At 33.0% G+C, this 23,226-nt stretch overlaps 1 protein-coding gene across 1 annotated transcript in view; it reads right to left on the reverse strand.

The window, feature by feature from the left end:
- ADAMTS19 (ADAM metallopeptidase with thrombospondin type 1 motif 19) overlaps nucleotides 1–23,226 on the reverse strand; it is a 214,067-nt gene that overhangs the window by 145,443 nt on the left and 45,398 nt on the right. The window contains exons 4-7 of the mRNA XM_039880005.1: nucleotides 19,776–19,948; nucleotides 18,048–18,131; nucleotides 17,189–17,346; nucleotides 5,651–5,694 (exon numbers count right to left, since the gene is read on the reverse strand). Coding sequence (XP_039735939.1) covers nucleotides 5,651–5,694; nucleotides 17,189–17,346; nucleotides 18,048–18,131; nucleotides 19,776–19,948 — 459 coding nt within the window. The remainder of the gene's footprint in view (nucleotides 1–5,650; nucleotides 5,695–17,188; nucleotides 17,347–18,047; nucleotides 18,132–19,775; nucleotides 19,949–23,226) is intronic.

Consider the following 23,226-nt stretch of genomic DNA (forward strand, 5'->3'; position numbering starts at 1 on the left):
ATATTGGAATGGTCTGTTTCCTGGAATTTTAGTAGAAATTATCTATAAATCATCAGGCTTGGTATTTTCATAGAAAGATTTTTTTTTTTTTTTTTTTGAAATTTATTAGATTTCTTTTATTGTCAGTGGATGATACAGACCATTTTTTGGTCTAATTGCTCAGCTAGAAATGATCAACTATAATTAATAGTATTTGTTAGCATAAACCCAGTTTGTTTCTCTTTATATATCATGAAGCAAATTTATATTTTTAAATCTGATCTCAAATTCTTCACCAATTCCTAAAACTAACTATAAAGCCAGAATTGTTGACCCCACAATCTAATGATTTGAGAGCACCATGTTTCTTTATTCTTTCTTTATAAGTAATTAGAGGGGGTAATTAGGTATTTTCTAATACCTGTTCTTGTACAGCTGCTGTAACAAATTATCACAAATTTAGTGGCTTAAAACACCCAAATTTAGTATCTTAAAATTCTCTACATTAAAAGTTTGACAAGAGCTCACTAGCTAAAATCATGTTGTCACACAGCTGTCCATGCCCCCTTCTGAAGGCTCTAGGTGAGAATCCATTTCCTTGCTTTTCCTAAGTTCTAAAGCCAATGTTACTTGGGGACCCCCTTTCTCCATCTTCAATACCAGTACTGACGAGCCGAATCTGTCTCACATCACATCTTTCTGTGCCTTTCTTCAACAATCACATCTCCCTCTGACTCTGAGCTCTTCCACTTTTAAGGACCCTTATTATTAGCTTTGGTACACCAGGTTGGCCCAGGGTAATTTCTCCATTTTATAGTCAGTTGATTGGTAGCCAGAATTCCATCTGCAACCTTCATTTCCCTTTGCTATGTAACCTAACATATTCTCAGGGTCCGGGACCATTATTTGGGAACCATTATTCCACCTCCCACAGGAGGTAAGGCAACTTCGCTAAGTAAATAAATAGTTGCCACTTGCATCCTGAAATATGAGGATACCGTCATACATCATAGTTTATCCAATTAAAATTTTAAAAACTTTGAATTAAACTATGACACAGTTCTAGTAGGCCTATGATTACAAAATAAATCTCAATTTCAGGAATGTTAAAAGGTGAACACACATATGTTTTAGAATTGACATTTTGTTGATTAAAATATTTAATAGCTTTTTTTCTTCCACTATTTATATGACTACCTACCAATCTATCAAACTCTCTACCTAACTAAAACAACAGGAAAAAATGTGATTCGGGGGGTGTTAAAACACCTTTTACTTTTTACCCGCTAAATAGCTTTTCATTTTTTATTAAATATATTGGGGTGACATTGGTTAATAAAATTATATAGCTTTCAAGTGTATAATTCAATAATGCATCATCTGTATATTGCATTGTGTGTTTGCCACTCAAAGTCAAATCTCCTTCCATTACCATATATTTGACCCTCCTTTACCCTTTCAAATATAAATTTAATAAATAAACATAACTTATAAACTGAAGCATTCATTTATAATATCTCATAACATTGCTATAGCCCAGTTCATTTTAAATGCACTTATCATCTGCATCAGCAAATGAGCAAAATATCCTATCATTTCAACATTAAAATGCAAGCAAATAAAAGTAATTTCCAAGTTTATATTTGCCATTTCTTTGTATGTTTTAATTTACACAATTTCATTCTATCACTTCATTCAAAGACATTTTTCTCACCTTCAGTGTTCTATTATACAAACACATCGAGTTATAAAGGAAAGCTGACTCTGATTAAAGCCAGAAGATCCGAGGCAGAGGCCAGCACCACCGTTTACTGATGCTGGGCAAACTTTTAACCTCTCTGCAGGAAATAACAGGATACCAAGTGAGGATTGAAAAATTAGCTGCATTTGCAAGTGTCAGAGCTTCACAACATTCTGTGAAGTCGATAATGTAGCCTCTATTTTAAAGGTGAGGAAACAAACTTCCAAGGTGTTAGGTAATATGCCCACAATTAGCAGCAGAGTGCTAATTTAAATCTAGATGTCTAACTTGAAAATCCATCCTCTGTTCTATTTCAGAGTTTTCTTCATCTATAAAGTAATAATGGGAACAAAACTAGAGAGTTAGATTTACACTGCTTTTAAAATCTAGGCATTCCTATAGGAAATATAGACTATAAGATTGTAATAACTATGTCTGGTGCCAGATGGATACAAGACTGATCACTTTGTAAGATATATCAAAGTCTAACCACTATGTTGTACACTTGAAACTAATGTAATATTGTATGCCAACTATAACTGAAAAATAAAAAAATTTTAAAGATGTTGTATATATACACAATGAAATATTATTCAGCCATGAGGAAGGAGGAAATCCTGCCATTTGCAACAACATGGATGGCCCCTGAGCACGTTATACTAAGTGATATAGTCAGACAGAGAAAGATAAGTACTGTATATTACTTATATGTGGAATCCAAAAAAAAAAAAAAATCAAACAAGTAAAAAAAATACAGAGAGAGAGAATAAAATAGCAATTACCAGAGGATAGGGGTGAAAGGATAAGACCAATGATGTTTAAGGGTACAAACTTATAATGAGCCCTAAACAAGCCAGAGAGATCTAATGTACAATAGATTGAATATAGACAATAATATCATACTAAAAAGTATATAATGTGATATTGTTACGATATCCATAGTACAATATATAAATGTATCAAAGTAATACATCGTATACCTTAAATTTACACAGTTATTTGTCAAATTTATCCAATAAAAAATTCTCTTCTCCAATAAATAAATTTTTTTGAAATTGGCATTCCTCTCCATTTATAACTCAAGTTAATAATATATATTTAAAGCTTTTACTGCTGTCCTTCCTCTCTCACTATACCTAGCAGGGTATAGTGAGAAAATTGTCATGTTAAAGTTACCATTCAGGCCCATATTATCCAAACTAATAAATGCTGAACCCGCTTTTTTCCTTTCCCCTTCCTCTCTTTCAGAATTTTCATTATAGAATCTGAAATAAAATGGGATGACTTCACATCGGTAATAGATAAAGGAAGAAAGAAGGTACATGTTGACTTAAGAAAAGTACCTGATGAAAATACAACTCGTACTATTTCATGAGATTAAAAAATGTGTGTCAATAAATATTTTATTGATTTAAGCCCTAAAACTCTTTTGATTTGTTAGAGATTAAAACTGTTAAGATGATCAATAAGCTATACATTTTTGTTTAATTCTTGAAACTAGTCACAGAGCAAGTTAACAGTACCCTTTTAATAACAGTGGAAATTATTAATATCGTCTCATATTCTTTTCTTGTAAATGCATATATGAGTGTCAGGGAAGATTTATGCCTTAGGCTACAAATTACAGAATTAAATATCATAAATTTGGCTTAAAAATAAGGATATTTATTGGCTTTACTCATTCTAAACCCAAAAGGTTAGACTGGGCCCAAGGTTGAAGACCCAGTGATTCAACAGAGTCATCAGAGAAAAAGGCACCTTTCCCTCTCTCTATCCTGCTGTGTTTGAGCTCAGATCATAGTGATCAAGGTTGCATCCTTCCTTGTTCGCATCCAGTGGGGAGCTATATGAACAAGCTTCAAACGTGAAAAATGTTTCTTTCTTCAGCTTAATGAGGCAAGTATAGGTGACGGGCCCAACCATGCAGTCCCATCTGCTGACTGGGTTAGGCTGAGGTCCTAAAATGGTCCCCTGGATAGGCCTAGACTAATCATGACAGTGGCTAGAGGACCGTCCCCACCTACATGGCACTGTGGCTGCACCATGGTGATAAATTAAGGCTGGGGTGGCACCTGCAATACTTATTTCTCACAGATGTCTTTATAAATCCTGTCAACATACATGTCTTTAGGCATAAGAATGGTTAAGGTAACAAGGAGATTTTTTGTGGGGGCAGGGATTGGATGAAGAGATTACTCTTCTGACTCACTTGTTCAGGCTTTTATTTTCTTTCTTCTGAAGAAATATTTCAGATTTTTATCCTGCTCAAGACTAAATAAGAGGAAAGATCCTTCTCTCATATTTGGGCTGAGAAAAAGAACTGCCCTTAGATACAGAGAGGAAAACTAGGATTTAGTGATGCCAGAGAGGACTCCGAGAATCTAAGAACTCAGAAATCCAGAGAGATCTCAGGAAGGGCACTGGACTTCCCACACCCTGTGCTGCGATATACTCTTAATGGGCAGGACCAATAGAGCGGGGCTGACTATATCACTTTCCTGCCAAAAAGACCAAGGTCTTTCATTATTCAAGTGAAGGTGCTTTAAACCAGAAAATAAGTTTCATAGATAATATCTATCACAAATATAATGCTATTTTCAATGAGCAGTTTTGACAAGACATGAAACACTGATTCGCCTCACGTTAGTATTTGCTTCCTGAGTCCGCAGGCCCACTCTACAAAATCAGCTTGAGTGGCTGATTTCTCTCAGGTGCTCCAATGAGCAAGAAGTTGATCTGTCTATATTAAAGAGGCTTTACAGGCAACACGGCTGTTTAAGAGGAGAAGGTCATTATTTTGAGACAAGCTTTATTGGTAATTGAAAGCTTCCATGCTTAGGTATTAAAACCATATCAAGATTTAATTTCTAGAGATTCAGGAAAGAAGAGAAGAAAACTGCAGACAGTAGGTAAGTGAGTTAACATTACAAAGATCATCCCTAAATCAGGTCAGCTTTCCTTAGGTGTCCAGCTCTTTTTATGCTTAAAGTCCCTTCTAAACCAAACATTCCTTTGATTCCATCATTGTCTGCTTTGTTCTGTTCCTCAGATTTTAATCATCTGAGGAAGCTGATGAGAACTTAAGTTAACAGAACTAGTTAGATTATTTTTTTAAATACCTATAACCCTTTATTCTGTTTTTACCCTTTTTTTTACTGTTCATCTTACAAAGAACAAATGAACCCCACATATGTCAAAACCAGATTGACTCTTAAATATGCCTTACCAATAGTATTTTATTATATACAGCTATATGATTTTAAATTATATATATATATATATATATATATATATATATATATATATATAGTTTATATCTATATATAGTTCTATATGTATTTGGATAGGCAAAATTTATATAATGAATTTATATTAGCATATATGTAGTCATTCTCTCAAAATTAAGAATTAAGGTTTAATGAATACTATTGGCTATATGGTTATACTATAGGGGTTTTAGATATCCAGGACAAAATATAGAAAATATGCTACTTTATGTACAGAAAATCATCATTAGTCATGCAAATTAGATGAACTTTCTTTGACTGGAAAGAACTTCAAGCATATATAACTTTAAAACAAATCTGTTAGCCTTAAAAAGGTCAATTATACTGTCATTAATATATTTTTCCTTGGTTTAGCAATAATAATAGAATTTTATTGAACTCATGTGTATACCTCTGGGAAAATAACAAAAAAGAATTCATGATATTTTTAAAGCGTTGTTTAAAATTTTCTGCAAAATATAGTGCATACATGTCTTTAAGCTGTTTTATTAATAACTGGTGTTGAAAAATGACTAAACATATAGGTTGAAAATATATATCTCTGACAATCTAAAATATTCCATAATTTCCTATATTTAAACAAATGATGTGTGTAGTGTCCCCAGAACTCTTCAAATGTGTAAAAATTTTGATGTGCACTTACCAACAGTATCACATGGTTCATCTTTGTGGACACAGAAATCTTTCCTAGAAAAAAAATAGAAAATTAAAGTAAAGATAAACTTTTTCACAAATAATAGAGAGTATGTGACTCATTTTTAATAGTTTTAGGAATAATTGAACCACAACCTTAATCTACCTCCAAGAATTTAATAAAACTAAAAATTTAATAAAACTAAAAATATTTAGTTCTAAGAAACAGAAGAATAATTAAATTTTTATGATACATTTTTACCTTATATAATCCTGAAACATGTCCTATTTCACAGGCAATATTTCAAAAATAAAATTCCATCTCATTTGAATTTTACAGGATTTCATTTTTCATTACCAGAAAAATGCTATCTAGTGTTAGGATATGGCTTTCTGTTTGCAAAATATTGTAGGATCTCTACTTCACATGATACAGAATTAATTTCCCGATTGAAGATTTAAAGGTAAGAAATAAAATTTAAAACAGTACTTTAAATCATAAAATTGGCAACATTTTTAAAAGAATGATAATAACCATTTTTATTAGGGCATGAAGAAAGTAGTGTTTTTACATAGGTGGGATCTAACCATAAATAATATTCCGTAATTTGCTCTTTATTTGACTGCCATATCTTCAAGAGCATTCTCTAACATATTATGAATTTCAGAGGCAAACTATATGAAAGCAAAACTTTTTATCTACCTTTTACTACCTAGGTGACCTTAGACAACTTAAGCTCTTGTGCTTCAGTCACCTCATATACAAAATAGGGGTAATAATGAGATCTATTTACCACATAGGTTTATTGTATAGGTTAGATGATTTAAAAATATAAAACACTTAAAATATAGGTTTCATAGGTGCGTTGAATGAGTTAACACACACAGAACATTTAAAACAATGCCAGGCACATAGTAAGCTCTCAAAAGTTAGTTGATGTATTTGTTGTTTGTTGTTGTTGCTGCTATTCCTGTACCATAATTTAAGCTTTTTTTCCCTATTGATTTCCTATAGATGAGCATTTAGGTTCTATAGAAATTTACTATTACCACAATACCACAGTACCACAATACCACAGTTAGTCTTTGTATGTATGCGAGGGAAAACAAAAAAAAAAAAATCCTTTTTAAAAAACTTGCCCTCTCTGTTATAGCCATCTGAATGCCACTCTTAAATAAAAAATAACTTTTAAAAATTAAGTGCAACACTCCTGTCAATTTCACCAATGACATCTACATTGATAATTACAATGGTTAATTTTCAATTCACATCTTGCCGGGCTCATCGGCAGTATTCCTGATTTAATACCTATGCACTGTTCTGTAATGTTCCACGCATGTTTAAAATGTATATTCTCTAATCGTTTGGATCTAGTTATAACAAGCTCTGATACACATTTGCTCAAAAGAAAGAATTTTTGAACTTGTTTTTACATCTGTTTCTGAGGTAGAGTTGTTAAAATTCTACATGATTATAATGTGTTGATGTTTCCTTATGTTTCTGCTAATTTCTGCTTTGTTTATGTTGAAGATAAGTTATCACTAAATTTTTGTAATTTATTTTGAATTTTTGTTTTTAGTATTGTGTAAACATCCTACTTATCCCTTTTAATGTTTTCCTTGTTAAAGTCTATTGTGTCTGATCTTAACAAATATTAATATATTAATAATACATTAATATTTGCTTGGCATATCTTTTTTTCTTTGTTTCACTTTCAACTTTCTTTTTCTCTATTTTACATAGCATATGGTTAAATTGTAAAACCTAGTTACATAAATATAAGTGAATTTAATGTTTTTTTATGGATATACTTGGATTCTCTATTACTTATGATTTTATTTACCAAGTTATTTATCTTCATTCTTTTCTTCTTTGTTTTTCTCCTTCTTCCTTTCTAGTTTTATCTTCTTTCTCTCTTTTTTTTTTGGTTACTGTTTTAAAAAGTAATTTAGACTGTGTTCAATTTATGATTTCTTTTACATTTTAAAGTACACTGTGTTACTTTCCTATTGCTGCTGTAACAAATTCACAAGTTTAGTGTCTTAATATGAAATTTAAGTCAGGAATCTGAAAAAGAGTTCAGTGGGCTAAAATCGAGGTGTCAGTAGCACTGTGTTCTTTCTGGAAGCTCTAGGTGAGAATTCGTTCTCTTGCCTTTTCCAGTTTCTAGAGTCTGCCTGAATTTCGTGACTCATGGTACCTTTCCATCTTCAAAGCCAGCAATTGCAGAGCTTTGATCCATTTCCATCATTTTCTGACTCTTGCCTCTGTTTTCCTTACACTGAGTGATTACATTTAGCTTCTCCCTCTCAAAACCTTAAGATAATCACATCTGCAAAGTTCCTGTTGCCATATAAGATAACTTAGTCACAGGGTCTGCGGATTAGAACATGGACATTATTATTCTGTCTCCTACATTCATTTGAAATGTCTAAAGTTAAAAATTATCTTCAATCTCCTCCTGAAAAAGGCAAGGATATCAAAGGATTTTAATCCAATCTCTTCCTTCAATTTTTCATGTTATTTTTTATCTGACATTATAATTCCATCTCAATTTTCAAAATTTCAAGTTAGACAGTTTTTTCTAAACCATTAGTGTTTATTTAGATTTGCCTATATATTTAACGATTAGAAGTCTGCGACCACTTTGCCCTTCTTTCATGCATTTGGTTTCTAGTTAATTTTTTTATTGACACATAATTGGTATACAATGTGGTCTGGTTAATTTCAAGATTTCTTTTTGTCTTTGTAGTTCTGCAGTCCCACCAAGATATGTCGAGGTACTGATTTCATTTTTATTTATCCTCTTTGGTACTCAGTATGTTTTTCAATTTGAAGATCCGTGAATACAAAAATTCTTACCATTCCTCTCACATTCTTTCTACTCTCTTCTCCTGAACTCCTTTGAGTGAATTTTTGTTCTTCTCATTTTGACATCTGTAATTCTCAAGCATCCTTTTATCTTTCCATCTCTTAATCATTCTATGCAGCCTTCTGGGAGAATCCCTCAGATCATCTAATTCACTAGTGCTCTCTTCAGCTGCATCTATTCTGATCTTCGACTCAGAAACTGAGATTTTAAGTATAAATACATTTCTTTTATAGATGTTTTATTTTCCTTAATTTTCAAATCAACCATTTTTTTTAAACACTTTATTTTCATATTTTGATTGTTTTTGTGTTTTAAATCATGCAAACATGCATTAATAATCCCTGTCAGCTCTTTAAATTATTCTTTAATTGTGACTTGGCTTTTGTAATGGAAGATGATATCATTTTGTGATTTGGAATTCTATTGTAAACTCATTATTTGTACTTTATTTGTGGTTGTCTTATGCGGTGTAAGTTGAAAGAAGGCTTCTTCTGAGCAGTTTTGACTGGCAAGGGTGTGTGGGTAATCCCCAAAATGCAGTAGACACAATGCAGTATTATGATGTGCTGCCTACTGATCGCTGTGTATTTCCAAACAATAGGAACAGTACAGCATGTTTTCATTAATTTGTAAAAATTTTAATGTCTTTCTCAAATATGCTATTATTTCTTATTTTTGTAAATCTATAAATTAGTTAATCTATCCTGGATAATTGAAAGTTGACTATTAAGTTGGTACATTAATCTTCACTCTACACAAAATCTCTTATATATGGAAGATATAAACCTAACAATATTACTTGCATATGCCTTAAAGATCTACTGTTCCAACTGAAAGAATGTTGCAAAGTAGATTAATTTTTGTTAAAAAGCAAATAGCAAAGAAAAAGAAATTTTAATAAACTAAATAATCAGATTGTCCATCAAGGGTCTTAATATTTACACTTTTCTGTAAAAAGTAATCTTTCTGAAAATACATGCCAAAGTTAGAAAGACGACTCTAGATAAATAAGGGAAGACACACTAGAATTTTATCCCATATGAGGTGACCACTAAAACTCCCCTACCCTAAGTTACACTAGTGGACAACATCTCCTTCAATATTCAAGTTACAAAACTGAAACCCTTATAAATCTGGGCAAAACAAGACTGCTCAATTAGAATACTTGTTCCCAGGGCTGTAATCAAAAGTTTTTTAAAGGCTGAGTGATTCCTGGGCAGCCACTGAGGCAAACCCTGACCATGCCCAACCCCTAGCATCGTTCTCCTCTAGAAAGCCACCTTTGAATGCATCGTATTTTCTGGTTACCAGTTTCTAATCACAGAATTCCCCCGCCCCTACCTGGCTCAAACCTATTTTTCAGAGGATCTAAAGTGGATGATATAGAATGAGAATGTAAATGTCACTGGATCATCCAAACCCAGTGGTTGAGATTTCCAGAGTTTCCTTCTTCACTGTCTTTTTATTTTTGACCATCCCCACCCACTCCCGCCTTCCCTGTCTTTCTTGATGTCTGGTCCTTCAGTTCTTCATTCGATGCTAAGTACTACACAGAATCTTCTCCAGCTGTCAAGAGAAATCCAGGAAGACAACTCTTTTGGCACTCGACTGGGGCAAAGTCAGTCTCTGTGGTCCAAAACCAACACCAAATGCCATAGGAAAATATATCCCCCCATGTTGTAACATATTCAATGTCTGAATATAATTATGGGTAAAGAAGAATGGAAAGGGTCTGCTGACAGTTTTGTGGGGTTTTTTGTTTTTGTTTTTGTTTTTTGTTTTTTTGACAAGTAAATGACCAGATACGTTTAGCCTTTTTCTGCATCGGAAGTTACAGAAATCAAATTGACCACAGGGACACCATGCCTAGTTGTACAGGTTGTGTACTGTTTAATTCCTGGGGTATATTTACATATACGACAATGTAAATGGCTCCCTCTGCTGTTGTGTAGTGAATGGCCTACCTACAGAATTGGAGTGCCTCTCATATGCCGAGCACTGGATAAGAAGAAGAATACAAAGGTAAATAAATAAGCTTCTACTCTGAAGGCAAAGGAGAGAATGAACACAATCACTTCTGTAATGTGATAAGGGCCCAAGATCAGAGAGGAAGAGGCCTGGGGATTGTATTAAATAATGGATAGTTCTATTTTGCAATTGCCTTTGCCAGCAAATGGAGAGAGAAACACCCAAAACAGATGATATCGAATAATATGGCAATGCAGAAAATTAAAGAACCACATAAAATTAAATCTTCACCTTAGGGCCAAGAATCACTGAGTGTAAAGTATATTCAGATGTAGGGGGAAAGGGATTTTATGTGCTTTTTCTAAACATACAATATAATATATCATATCAATGCATGAGGCTGCAACATTACAATTTGATTTACATAATGTGAAACAAGGGACTTCATCTGTAACTAAACAACATGGTAAAACTATGACAAATGCACTGCTTATTGTCAAGGGCACTTAGAATCCTTCACACAGCCAATTTCTGTTCACTTAGCAAACAAATGAATAAAGCACATTATTTCAAAAACACAAGGTCTTTTATACAAAGGCAGTAGAAGTTCCTCTCAGTGCAATTGAAGAATAAATTGTCAGCAGTGTTTCAAAACCTCAGATCACACTATAATTCTTAATCTTCAACTTCTTTCCAGAGGACCAAAATAACATATTCTTAATTTCATAATATTTGAAGATTTATTAGGGGGTTAGGGGGTTTGTTTGCCTAGACCTGTGATCGTGTGGATTCAAATTCTCTCATTTTTGGCTCATGCTGGCTCAGTGCGCCTGAAGTCTGCATCATAGAGTTTCATTATGTGAGTTTATGGAAATGATACCGTTAGACTTTGGCAACTGGGAAGGCCAATAAATTCTGCTTAAGTTCTGATTTATAGTGAAAAAAATGAAATGTAGCCTTTAATTTCCAAGAATGAAGATGCATCTGAGAATAAGTCTCATTGTAGAGTTTTATAGTGCCTTGGGATATACCTATAAATGACTCATTCAAATATTATTCTATGATTTGTATTAAATTAATATATTCCTGCCATTTCTATATTTTATTAAATTTTCTATCTTACTTGCCAATGGTATTAGTTTGAAACTAACTTTCAGAAGTACCGTACATAAATCAAAATCATTTCGGTAAATAGGAAAGGAAAAACTATCATCAATAAAATTAAATTCGAGATTAAAGAGTGTTTTCAAGAGACACAGACTTATGTTTTCTCTATGATTTTAAAGAAAAATGTGAAAAATACACTAAGAAATCACAGAGTTGATAGTTGGGATATGATGTTTTGTGTTTTTGTTACTATAAGCCCACAAACATTAGGTCATCTTTAAACTATTCATTTCATTTTTTCACACAGGACAATTTAACAAATATATTACTGCAGATTGGTTTGGATTTGCACAAACATTATTCATTTTAGCTGAAATCAAAATTAATAGCTGAGCTAAAATTTCTTCCTACTAATGTGCTCACAACATTTAATAATTAAGATGAGCATTCACTAGAAATTAGGCCGGTTATGAGTTTAGCTTGTCAAATATGAATAAGAACATGAAATCTATAGAGATTACAATTTTTATTTTATTTCCACTACTTGCTTGCAAAGCTAAAGATCTGATCTTCTTTACATTTATACTAAGAACAACAAAAAAAAAGGGATTCTTATTTAATTACTCAAACTATTCATTTAGATTTTCCTGATCAAGTGGCACCAGGTCACTTAGCAATAAAATGTTCCCTTAAGCGGGCTGATTTTCACTGCGCTGAAAACAGTGACCCTCCTCATAAACCTTAGCTCCATAGGTGAGTGAAAGGAGAATTATTGGTCAGTATCTATCAATATCAATATTTTATATGTATAGCCTTTGATAGATTTTTTTTTCTTCTTTTCAACTACAGAGTTTTATTCCATTGCTTACCAAAAATAAACAAGCAAACAGAAAACAGAAGCAATCTAGTAAGTCCTATTCTAAGTCCTAGTTATCAGGGTACAAAAATTGAAGTCAATATTTCCGCTAAAGCATTGAGGAAGTATATAAACATCTTTTTGCTTCCATGAAACATGAAGTGGCTTAGCAAAACTATAATAAATTTTACCCCTAAAGAAAGACTTTTCCATTAGGTTTTCAGAAGTCCCATTTAGACAGTGAAGCTTTGTTTTTCTATCCATAACTAAAAGATAGGCCTTATCTTGTCTTATCTTTGAAAAATATAATTTGGGTATACAGAGTACACATTTAGTCCTGTAGTAGTAGTTCAAGTTTTGAAAATCTGAGGATGAATAATTATTTTATTAATTGACCTGATACAGTGGATTGAAATTATAAAATAAAGGTTATTGTGTGTTTTACTGGAGAATATTATATAGAATAGTCTCGCGAATCCTATATATTATTACCTTCAGTTCATTCCCTTAATATAGTATCCTAGCCTATGGCTAAGTATGCAATTTGATTGCATTTTATGAGCATTTGACAATAAGGAAGAAGATATTTCTAAACACAGGAGCAAGTACTATTTAATCACCCTAAATAAATATGTTTATAACCATATAAAGACATTTATACATTTTTCTCAAAATGTGAAAAATCAGAAAGTTACACAAATATGGAGTAGTTATTTAAATTAGGATACTTATATGCAATAAAATAATATGTCTGCTCCTCCCTCCAAATGATACAAACCATTATGAGTGAATCAGTTTTCTATTGCTATAACGAATTACCACAAACTTAGTGACTTAAAACAACAGATGTATTATCTTACAGTTCCAGAGGTCTGAAAGCAGATATAGATCTTGCTGGGTTAAAACCAAGGTGTCTTCAGGGTTGCATTCCTCCTAAAGCTCTAAGGTAAAATTTGCTTGCTTGCCTTGTCCAGCTTCTAGAGACAGCCTGCACTCTTTGGCTCGTGGCCCCTTCCTGCATCTTCAAAGCCAGCAGCAAAACCTCTTCCAGCCTCTCTGACTCTGACCTTCTGCTCCATTTTCCACCTTTTAGGATTCCTGTGATTACACTGGACCCATCCAGATAATCTGGGATAATCTCCCCATCTCAACATCCTTTATCATATCTGCAAAGTTGTGTTTTTGTTTATTTTTGGTTTTTTGCCACATAAGAGAACATAATCACAGGTTCTGGAGATTAGGGTGTGGACATCTTTGAGGCAAATTATTCTTCTTCCACAACGAATGACATGAAAAGACTTGCAGGACACAGTGTAAAGTAAAAAAGAAAAAGAAAAACAAATAGAGAAAACTGTGTATAACATGAAATGATGTTCTTTAGAATATATACCAACTGAACTTTGGTTACCTTCGGCAACTCGTACCCTGAGAACATGTTCGTGCATTAATTGGTGGGGGCCGGGGAGGCCGCGAAGAGAGTTATGCTATAGAGTTTCCTAAAGAAGTATTTAAAAATATGGAAATGTTTGAAATAGATTTTTAAGGGAAAATATGTTATTACAAAACAGTATATAAAATGGGGGCTTCGACTTCATGGATAACATTCTGTGTTTTAAATAGAGAGGTGGACAGGCAGTTGCTAATTTTATTATTATTTATATTTTCTTAACCTATGAAATACATAACACAACTCTTTAAAGGAAATACCTGTGTTACATTGCTATTGAATGCTAGCAACAGGGAGGAAGGGAGGTAATGTTGAAGAGTAGTTAGTTAAAAGCATGGCTTTTAAAGCTTTGTAACAGAAGAAAAAAAATAGATGCAGGAGATTCTTCTTTCAGAGATTTGAAGAGAAAAATGGCAATAGAAATGAAGAATGGAATTCATGTCACACTATTGGTGGAGCAAAACAAAATTTGCATGTAGAGTATGATCCCAATATTATAAATACATGTATTTAGTTACACAAATACATAGGATATAAAACTGTAGAAATACACTTAAAATTGTTACTTATAATTAGTCCTATAAGTCCTAAATGTTACCTATGAGTAGTGGAATTATAGGCTAATATCTTATTTTTACCTTTGTATTTCTCAAATTTCTATAATAAATGTATTACATTTTTAATAGGGGAAAAAGATGAATTATTCATCAAATTATGATTAGCATCCTCTTTAGTCTCAGAAGCATTAGTTCCAAAATCTATAACTATTAGGAGAAGGAAGACAAAGTTTATCAATCAAGAAATAAATACATAAAAACCACTCAAGCCACTATGGTTAATGCATTCTGGAAATTTAATTTCTCTGTATCAGAGTGGTGGTTAATACAGGTTAGAGGTTCAAATTAACCACATACAATAACTTATGTGATCATAAATAATACTATGGATTGTATATGGTGCTATAAATTCTTTTTCAGAAATATAATATTTAGTACTAAATAAAATAAAATATATTTAAGAAACTTGTCATGTAAAATTATTATAAAATATAACATAAAAAAATAAGGAAGATATGTTCCCTGATAATCCTAATCATCTTCATTAACAGCAATATTTGCTACTCTATTATTTTTACAAAAGCAATTCATTAAAAATTTTTTGGTAGAGTTAAGTAAACCTTAATATTTGTTAATCTTATTCGAATTAAAAAATGCTTAAAGTCATAAACAAGATAAATTTTAGTATAAGCTGATTTCTTAGTGGACCGCAAAACTACAGTGATTTACAATGGCCTGTACATTTAATTACAGGATCTTTCCAAATCTATGCTGTCACTTTGAAATATCATTAATGGGACCTCCACCACAGAAAAGATGTATATTTTCAGAACACATTTTAACAATCCTAACAATATAATTTAAATAAAAATAAATAATGTAATTTAATAACCTTAACAGTATAATTTAAATTTTTTTAATTTAAATATATTTCAAACAAATCTGTGAAAATTTAGCAGAGAACTGAGAAAATTATGAGATAAAAAATTAAATCTTGGTTACTTGTTGAATAACTTGAAATGGACTTAGACCTTTACTTTGCCTATAATCTTACAAAACACTAACATATTTTTTATAAAACTATAAAGTATGATATTAGCTCTTGATTATGTGTGTGTAAATACCCTTTCAAGATTAATAAAGTACACTTAAAAATGCATTAAGAATTTTTATTGATAGGGATTTTTTCCTATACATAAGAGATATTTAATGAAAATGAAAATATCTAATGAAAAAACAGCGATCTTTTGGACTCAATTTTTTCTCATGGGAAGTCAGTCATCCATCTTATCATTATTTTCCCTGTGTAATATATCTCTTTTCTTGGGCCAATTCAAAATTCCTTTTCTGTATCTTTAGTTTTTACCAATTTTTCTAGGCTATGCCTAGGTCTATAAGTTGTTATTTATCAAATTTAGGGAGGGGGGAGAACTGTCATTATCACTTCAAATAATTTTTCTTACCTATTCTCATTCTCTTCTTTGGAGATTCCAATTACAATTATGTTAATTGGTAAATCCAAAATCAAAGGTATCTCAGAGTCAGTTTCTATTGATTACTTTTCCTTGACCAGGGGTCACATTTTCATGCTGCTTTGCTTAGTTAATTTTTGTTATGTTTTAGACACTGTGGACATTATATATTATGAAGATACAGGATTCTGTTACCTTCCTCTGAAGAGTACTAACTCTTATTTTAGGAAGCAGTTCAATGACTGGCTGAGCACTCTAAACTTAGGTTAGTTTAAGTTTATTCTTTAGTAGGGAGGATCTATCAAAAGCGCAAGATGATTCCCAAGCCTCTGTAAATTGGTGGGACTCAACCTCCAAACTGTATCTCCTGTAAAGATCTTGCTGGGGCTGGTTTCAGGCTTTGTTAGGGCAGGTCAAGAGCAGGCATTTCTCTGGATCATGACCCCTTCTATGAAGGTACAGCCATTCTGCTTTCTCAGCTAAATGCCAGGAGTCATAATAAGGTATTAACAAGGATGCTCCACTCTTGTGGTACCAGTCAAAAAATTGTTCTCAGGTGAAAAGCTGGATTGACTATGGGGCTCAGTTAATAAGTGTTCCTTCTTTCAGAGTTGCAGTCTTGCATTGTTCATTCTCCGATGACTGAAAGTAGTTGACAAATAAGTATTTCCCAGTTTTATGGTTTGCTGCAGAAGTCCAGTATCAGGTACGCCTGACTGTAGAAGTCTAATTGTGTTCTTTCATAGAGTTCTCTTCATCTTTATGAATTATTTATAACTAGAATACCTTTTATATCTTCAACAACAAGAAGTTATCATGTATTCAATAGCTTCATTACAGAAAATCATGTTTAAATGTTACTGTGTATTATGTGATGGAACCAGAAAGTTTGTCGATTCTTGAATTTAACATATTAGGTCCCTCTATATGGTGATGACTGGAAAACATACAGTACAGGTTCATAATTTCGAAGTTCTGCCCAAATTCACCGTAGTTTTCACTTATCATTACCAATGACTACGTCTTCACATTCAAAATTAAGGGTAACTTTTTAAAATTCACTAACCAAATGTTTTGTCAAGATGCCATCCACTAAATGGCTGTTCAAAAACAGTTACTACGAATCGAGGGAAATGAAGAACATTATTATGCCAAAAGTGTTTTGGAACACAAAACCTGGAATAAAAGCATTCTGTGAAGTGACTAATAGGATTAGCAGCATGGCCATAGAATTAGGAATGTCGTTTAATTGGCTTTGGAAAACTGACCTTGTTATAAGGATAGCTGCGTCCGCAGGAGTCATGTCCTCTCCCCAGCTTGTCGACATCTCTAAGTGTATGTCATTCTTTTTGCCAAATTCTTCATGTTGCCACTTACAAAAACTCTCTAGCATTTTCTCTCCATGATGCCCAATGTATAGATCTGCCTGCGAAAGAAGAGATTTCACTTCAAGGCAAATTATTCTCAGATATACCAAAATAATAATAATAATAATAACGGCTAAAATCTGCGGGGACTTTTGAATTACTAAAACAAACTGCTGACCATAACATTAATTAGAACCTGGAAGACATTCAGTTCATTTAGCCCAACCTAAAAATCTTAAAACTTTGTGAAGGTACAATAATTACAAAATCTTTTTAATGTTATTCGGAAAAAGGACAGAAGTGCAATGAAATATTGAGAACATGGAACTTTTTCTCGTGTACCCTATTATTTCTATAATTTAAGAAGAAAAGTTTTACAAAGTACTAGTCGAACGGTATGATAAAGTTATGTCACAGAATATCCTTCATTTAAAATGAATTACATCTAAGAAAAGGCTTTAAAAGCACGTTTCAAAAAAAGAAAATAAAACTGTCATTAAATATGGCTTTTTAAAATTACTTTTAGAAAGTTAAAGTTTGTGGCCAAGATCCTTGGAAACTAAGAACATTCCATTTTTAGAATAAAATTGAGGTACTAACCAAAACTAAAGACCAGTTTATGTATACTCTAAGTGATTCAGTGGATATTTCCGGATTTTCAGTCAATAAAAAGTACATCCCTAACATTCCCTTCACTTAAAAGTACCCGAACACAACTTCTCACCCACTTAATTGAACAAAAAACTCAAGACTTTCTTACTGGAGTTTCATGGAGCAGAATAAGCTTTATCACACGAAGATTGACCTGCACACCAAGACTCTTGTGTTGGAAAAGGTTAAAAACCTAAAAACAAATAAAAACAAAAATCCTAAAATAAAACTGAAAAACATCTCAATTTTTCTTAAAGCCCAGACATGGCAGAAGTCTCAATTTAGTTGAGAAATCTTATATATTTTAAATTTTTTTAATTATTTAAAAATTAGCATAATAAGCAATAATAACTTAGCTATTCATTCTGGATACCAAGAAATTTAGACCTAGCATTCTGAGATCCTTACAGCAGGCCGGATAGTCTAGGCATTTCAATGGAGTGCAAAGAGAAGGTAGGGCTTTTCGTAATACTGAAGAGAAGAATTTTAGTGACTAAACCCTAGAATTTTTCTTAATTCTTAATTCATAAAATGCCAGTGTCCTCCTTTCTTCTGAGAAAGGTCCTGAAAACCCAGCCTGCTTTATTCCCCCTCCCAATTTATTCTTTAGAGTCTTTTTTCTTTCCCAGGCTAGCCGCCAAATATCAACAGGGTTTTCAAAGCTCCCCACTCTGATGCTGCCCAGGAAGACAAGCCTGCAGGCCATTGTTGCTTTAATTGTTTCAGATCACCATTATAACAGGTTTTCTCAAAACATTGTGGATGTAGCAATGTGAATTTCTGGAAAGCAAGGTGAATTTTTTATGTGGTACCTTGAGTTTTTGTAAAATTTAGCATTTATTTAATTTATAATAGAAAATACAAAACTGTCACAAGAAACCCATGCTTTCAGAGATAGTACTGCTTGGGAAAGACTGATGCTGGTCGGCTATGTTAGTCTGCCCTGTACAGAAAGCTGGTGGAGTATTCAGGGGGATGCTGAACATACACAGAAGTGACTGAAGTGTGGGGAAATCTATTCACTGAAAAAACAAGCCAAATGATAGCAAAAATACTGTAAAAATGAGAATTTTACAAAGATATATTTATCCTTGAATTAGTGGTGCTTTCTCTGCCTTATGTGTTAACTGTAATTTTAAATGAACATTTACCTTTGGCTTTTATTTACATTTATTATCCCCTAAGTACCACCCTTCACTACAACCTTCTAATTCTGCCTTGAAGGAGGTTTAGCCAACACCATAGGCATTAAGTCAAAGGATTCACTGGATAGTGAGCATCCATAAGATGCTAGGTACAAACTAGATTTCTGCAGTCCAGAAATTGTCAACCGAAGTCAGCTACATGTGATTCAGCTGGTTAAATATTAGGTATTAGGTTTTACTCATCAACTAGTAGTACATCTGACATCCAATATTACACACCTATATAAGAGCTCAATGGATTACCAACCTCCATTTTTGTTCCACCTCATAATCTAGAGTACTTTGGGTGGGCCATGGATATGAACAAACATAACATTTCTGCTAATTTCTACAGGTGGCCTTTTATAAATGAGAATGAAAAGAAAAGCACAAAAAAAGAGAGGAAATAATAATAGTTTTGCCACATCAAAATGAACAATATAGTTTTGTTTTTTTTTTTTACTAGAAGATGTGAATTATTATTTTGATATCTCTTTTGAGATGATTTGGTAAACCTAAAGAATTTTTTTACTGATGTCAATAAAAGAAAGAAGTAGTAATGAGTTAATTTTTAAAGAACTTCATTATACTCACACATTTCTTCCTTAGAGTTTTCTTGAAAAAATTCCAAGCGCACTTTAAAGTTTGCCTACCATATTTAAGATGGTTAGAATGAATCTCCTGGCTGCATCTGCTCCATGATAGGAAACCATTGCTGGGTCTGCAACCACTATAGTCTCTATGTTGTATTCTTGAGGTAATTTGTATGAATATCGTTTCCCTCTTCCACTTTCTGTTATTTTTTTAGATCTAGGTCTTCCTTTATCTGCAACAGAGAAATGAATTTCCAAATGTGCCTCCATCTTGGCAAAGTGAACAAAAAAAAAATGTTCTTTAATAATTAAAAAAATGTTTATTGAATACCAACATGTAAAACATGTTGAGCAAAACCAAAGAAGCTCCCTTCATACATGGAACCTAAAAGGGCATTTGGCTATAGATATGACTTTGGAATCAGACTAAATGGGCTTCTACTATTTATTAGCTCTGCCATGTGGGCAACTAACCTCACTAGGTCAGCCTGTGTCCTCATCTATAAAATGAAGAATACTGACACCTACTTTCTAGAGTTGTTGATGGCTTATAATAAGTCACATGAGTAAAATTCTAGCATAGAGATTCATATGAAAATAACTCAGTAAATAAAAGATACCATGATTTTCCCTTTGAAATCAGTGACAAAATAAAGGTCTACTTGCAAGAAGTCCCTGAAGTGACTCCCCCACGCATCTTAATTTCAGGCAAGTTTCCCTAATTACTAAAATATTATGCATGGGTTACCAAGGATTTAGTTCTGCCTTCCATCAGGCTCATATAGAAGTTATGACCTTAGGGTAATATAGATTCCTCAAACAGGGCCAAATAAAAGTAGTAATCACAAATAAATATATTTATGAATTTAACTACATAAAAATGTAAATTTTTTGTTTATTAAAGCATGCCACTATCACAATGAAAAGCATGCCACCAATTGGGAGAAGATATTTACAATTCTTTTCCATAATAAAGAAATAAAAGCTACTCTAAATCAATGACAGATAACCTAATTGAAAAATTGGCAAAAGAATTAAACAGCAATTTCTCACAAAGGATATCCAAATGGCTAATGAGAAGCATATGAGAAGGTTCTCAATCTCATTAGTCTTCAGGGAAATACAAATTAAAACTACAATCAGTTAATTAAGATCCCTGGAATGGCTAAAATAAAGAGATGATTATCTCAAGTGTAGACAAGAATGTGGGGACAACTGGAAGTACCAAACACACACACACACACACACACACACACGCTGGGAGTTTAAATTAGGATAAACACTGAAAAAGTGATCGGCAGTATTCACTAAAGTTGAACATTTGCATATCCAATGACTAAGGATCTAAAATATATACTCATCAGAAATGCATGCAAATCACATGTACAAATTATTCAAAGCAGTACTATTCTTAATAGTTCAAATTATCAACAATAGCATAATGGATAAAGAAATATTGGGCTACTCATAATGAAATGTGATATAGCAATGAAAATAAATCAACTACTGCAATGTGCAAAAATATGGATGAACCTCATAAACGTAAGGCTGAGCACAAGAAGCCAATTACAAAAGGGTAGGCAGGGTATGATTCCATTTATAGAAACATCAAAAACTAGGAAGACACGATGCTAGATGTCAGAATAGTGAGTATCTTGGGGTAAGAAAAATTTGTGCTTAAAGTAGGCACAAAGGGAACATCTATGGTGCTGAAACTTTCTATTTCTGATCAGAGTGGTGGTTACATGGTTACGTGCATTTTGGAAAAATTTAGCAGCTGGACACACCATCTCTGCAACTTCCTCTATGCATGTGGTTCTTCAATAATGAATTTTTTATTTTAACAGCTTTATTGATGTGTAGTTTATGTGCAGATAACATGCAGTCATTTAAGCATACAGTTCAGTTTTAATAAATTTCTATAGTTATGCACCATCTCCACAATCCATTGTTAAATCAGCTATCACCTATTCTCCTTGCTGTTTATCGAAAGTCTGTTAATGTCACTTAACTGCTATCGTCTCCTTTCCCAAACTTGTACTTTTGGGCGAACATCCTTTGTATTTCTTTACTACAATTTTAGTGGAGTCCCTGAAAGTAAATATGTGTGTTAGTGGAGTCCCATGGAGATGAACATATGTGTTCAATTAGTCGTGTTTCCCCGGGTGTCTCTAACTTTGTTTTGAATTTGGAGATACAGATTCTCAGAGTTCTAGTCATTTATCTTGGTTTCTGATAAATTCTTTTTCTGGAGTCTTGTTCCAGGAGCTTTGGCTTTGGCTTGCCAATTCTATTCAATTTTATTTTATTCTATTTTATTAACTACTTATTCCACCTTTCTTGGCCTCTAACATCTTTTCATGGTGCCAGGATTAATTCAACTCTTGATTCTTGAACTACTGGTTCTCTTCTATGACTGACTTCCAGGGCTGACTGAGTTAGCTCTGATATCTAACATGAACTGGGTCTCTCCACCATTACTGGAAATTTCTCTGGTCTCAGATATCTCCGTGATTTATGGTTTTCCCCTTTTTTCTGGCAGTGACACAAATTGAAAATCTATTTAATGAACAGTGTTACCCAAAGATCAAGCAGAGTCAGATAACTAAGTTAACCAAACTGTTATAAAAATAAATGCAAAGGCTCCTTATTTAAGCAACATCATTATATCATGAAACAAGATGATGCAAAAGGACGAAAACGACAGTAGCCTTCTGCAACAGAATCACTATAGTTCAAAGTAAACTCCATGAATCCATATGCAGTACCAGCAGTTAATACCAAAGACCTTGATAAAGGACCACATAAGAAATTATTCTTTTTGTATCTTAAGATCTATGGCAGCTAGGAATGAATATTTTTGTTTTTCTAATCATAATCTCAATCCTATCTAGTTATATATTAGTGCATATTTAGGAAGGGGGCATTCCTACAGGTATATGAAAAGACTCATCTTAGCAGGGACAATACCTAATAAACTGATTATGGGAAAAATGGATAGACAGACGGACAGGCAGACAGACAGATATAGATATAGCTATATAGGGAGTAGACCTCAACATAGTAAAATTAATCAGACTTAGGGGGAAACGTGGAAGGTAGTTAGAATTACTCTTTCATGTCGCTGTTGTTTGTTTTGGTTTCTGCATGGGGGGGGAGCATTATTTAGGTTCTATTTTTGAGTGACTATGTCGATGGGAAATATCAACAGAGTTTGGGAGGAAAGATGATGGGTTCAGCTTTAGATTAAGTCTGAGGTGCCTGAGAGACATCTGAGTGAAGTTACTACACACTTGACAGTCAGGAGAGAGGTTAGAATGGAGATCGATTTTGGAGCTAATCAATGTGTAAATGAAGCTGAACCCACAGATTTGGATTCCATCACCCCAGGAAAAGCATGTGGAGTGAGAAGTAGAAAGAAAAGGAGGAAATCCTAGGAAATGCCTCTATTTACGGAGTATACTTGTGGAAGAAGACATACCCATGAAGGAAGCAGAGATGTAAGAAAAAT

Source organism: Pteropus medius, unplaced genomic scaffold (assembly GCF_902729225.1).
Source record: "Pteropus medius unplaced genomic scaffold, Ma_sr-lr_union100, whole genome shotgun sequence".
NCBI lineage: Eukaryota > Metazoa > Chordata > Mammalia > Chiroptera > Pteropodidae > Pteropus > Pteropus medius.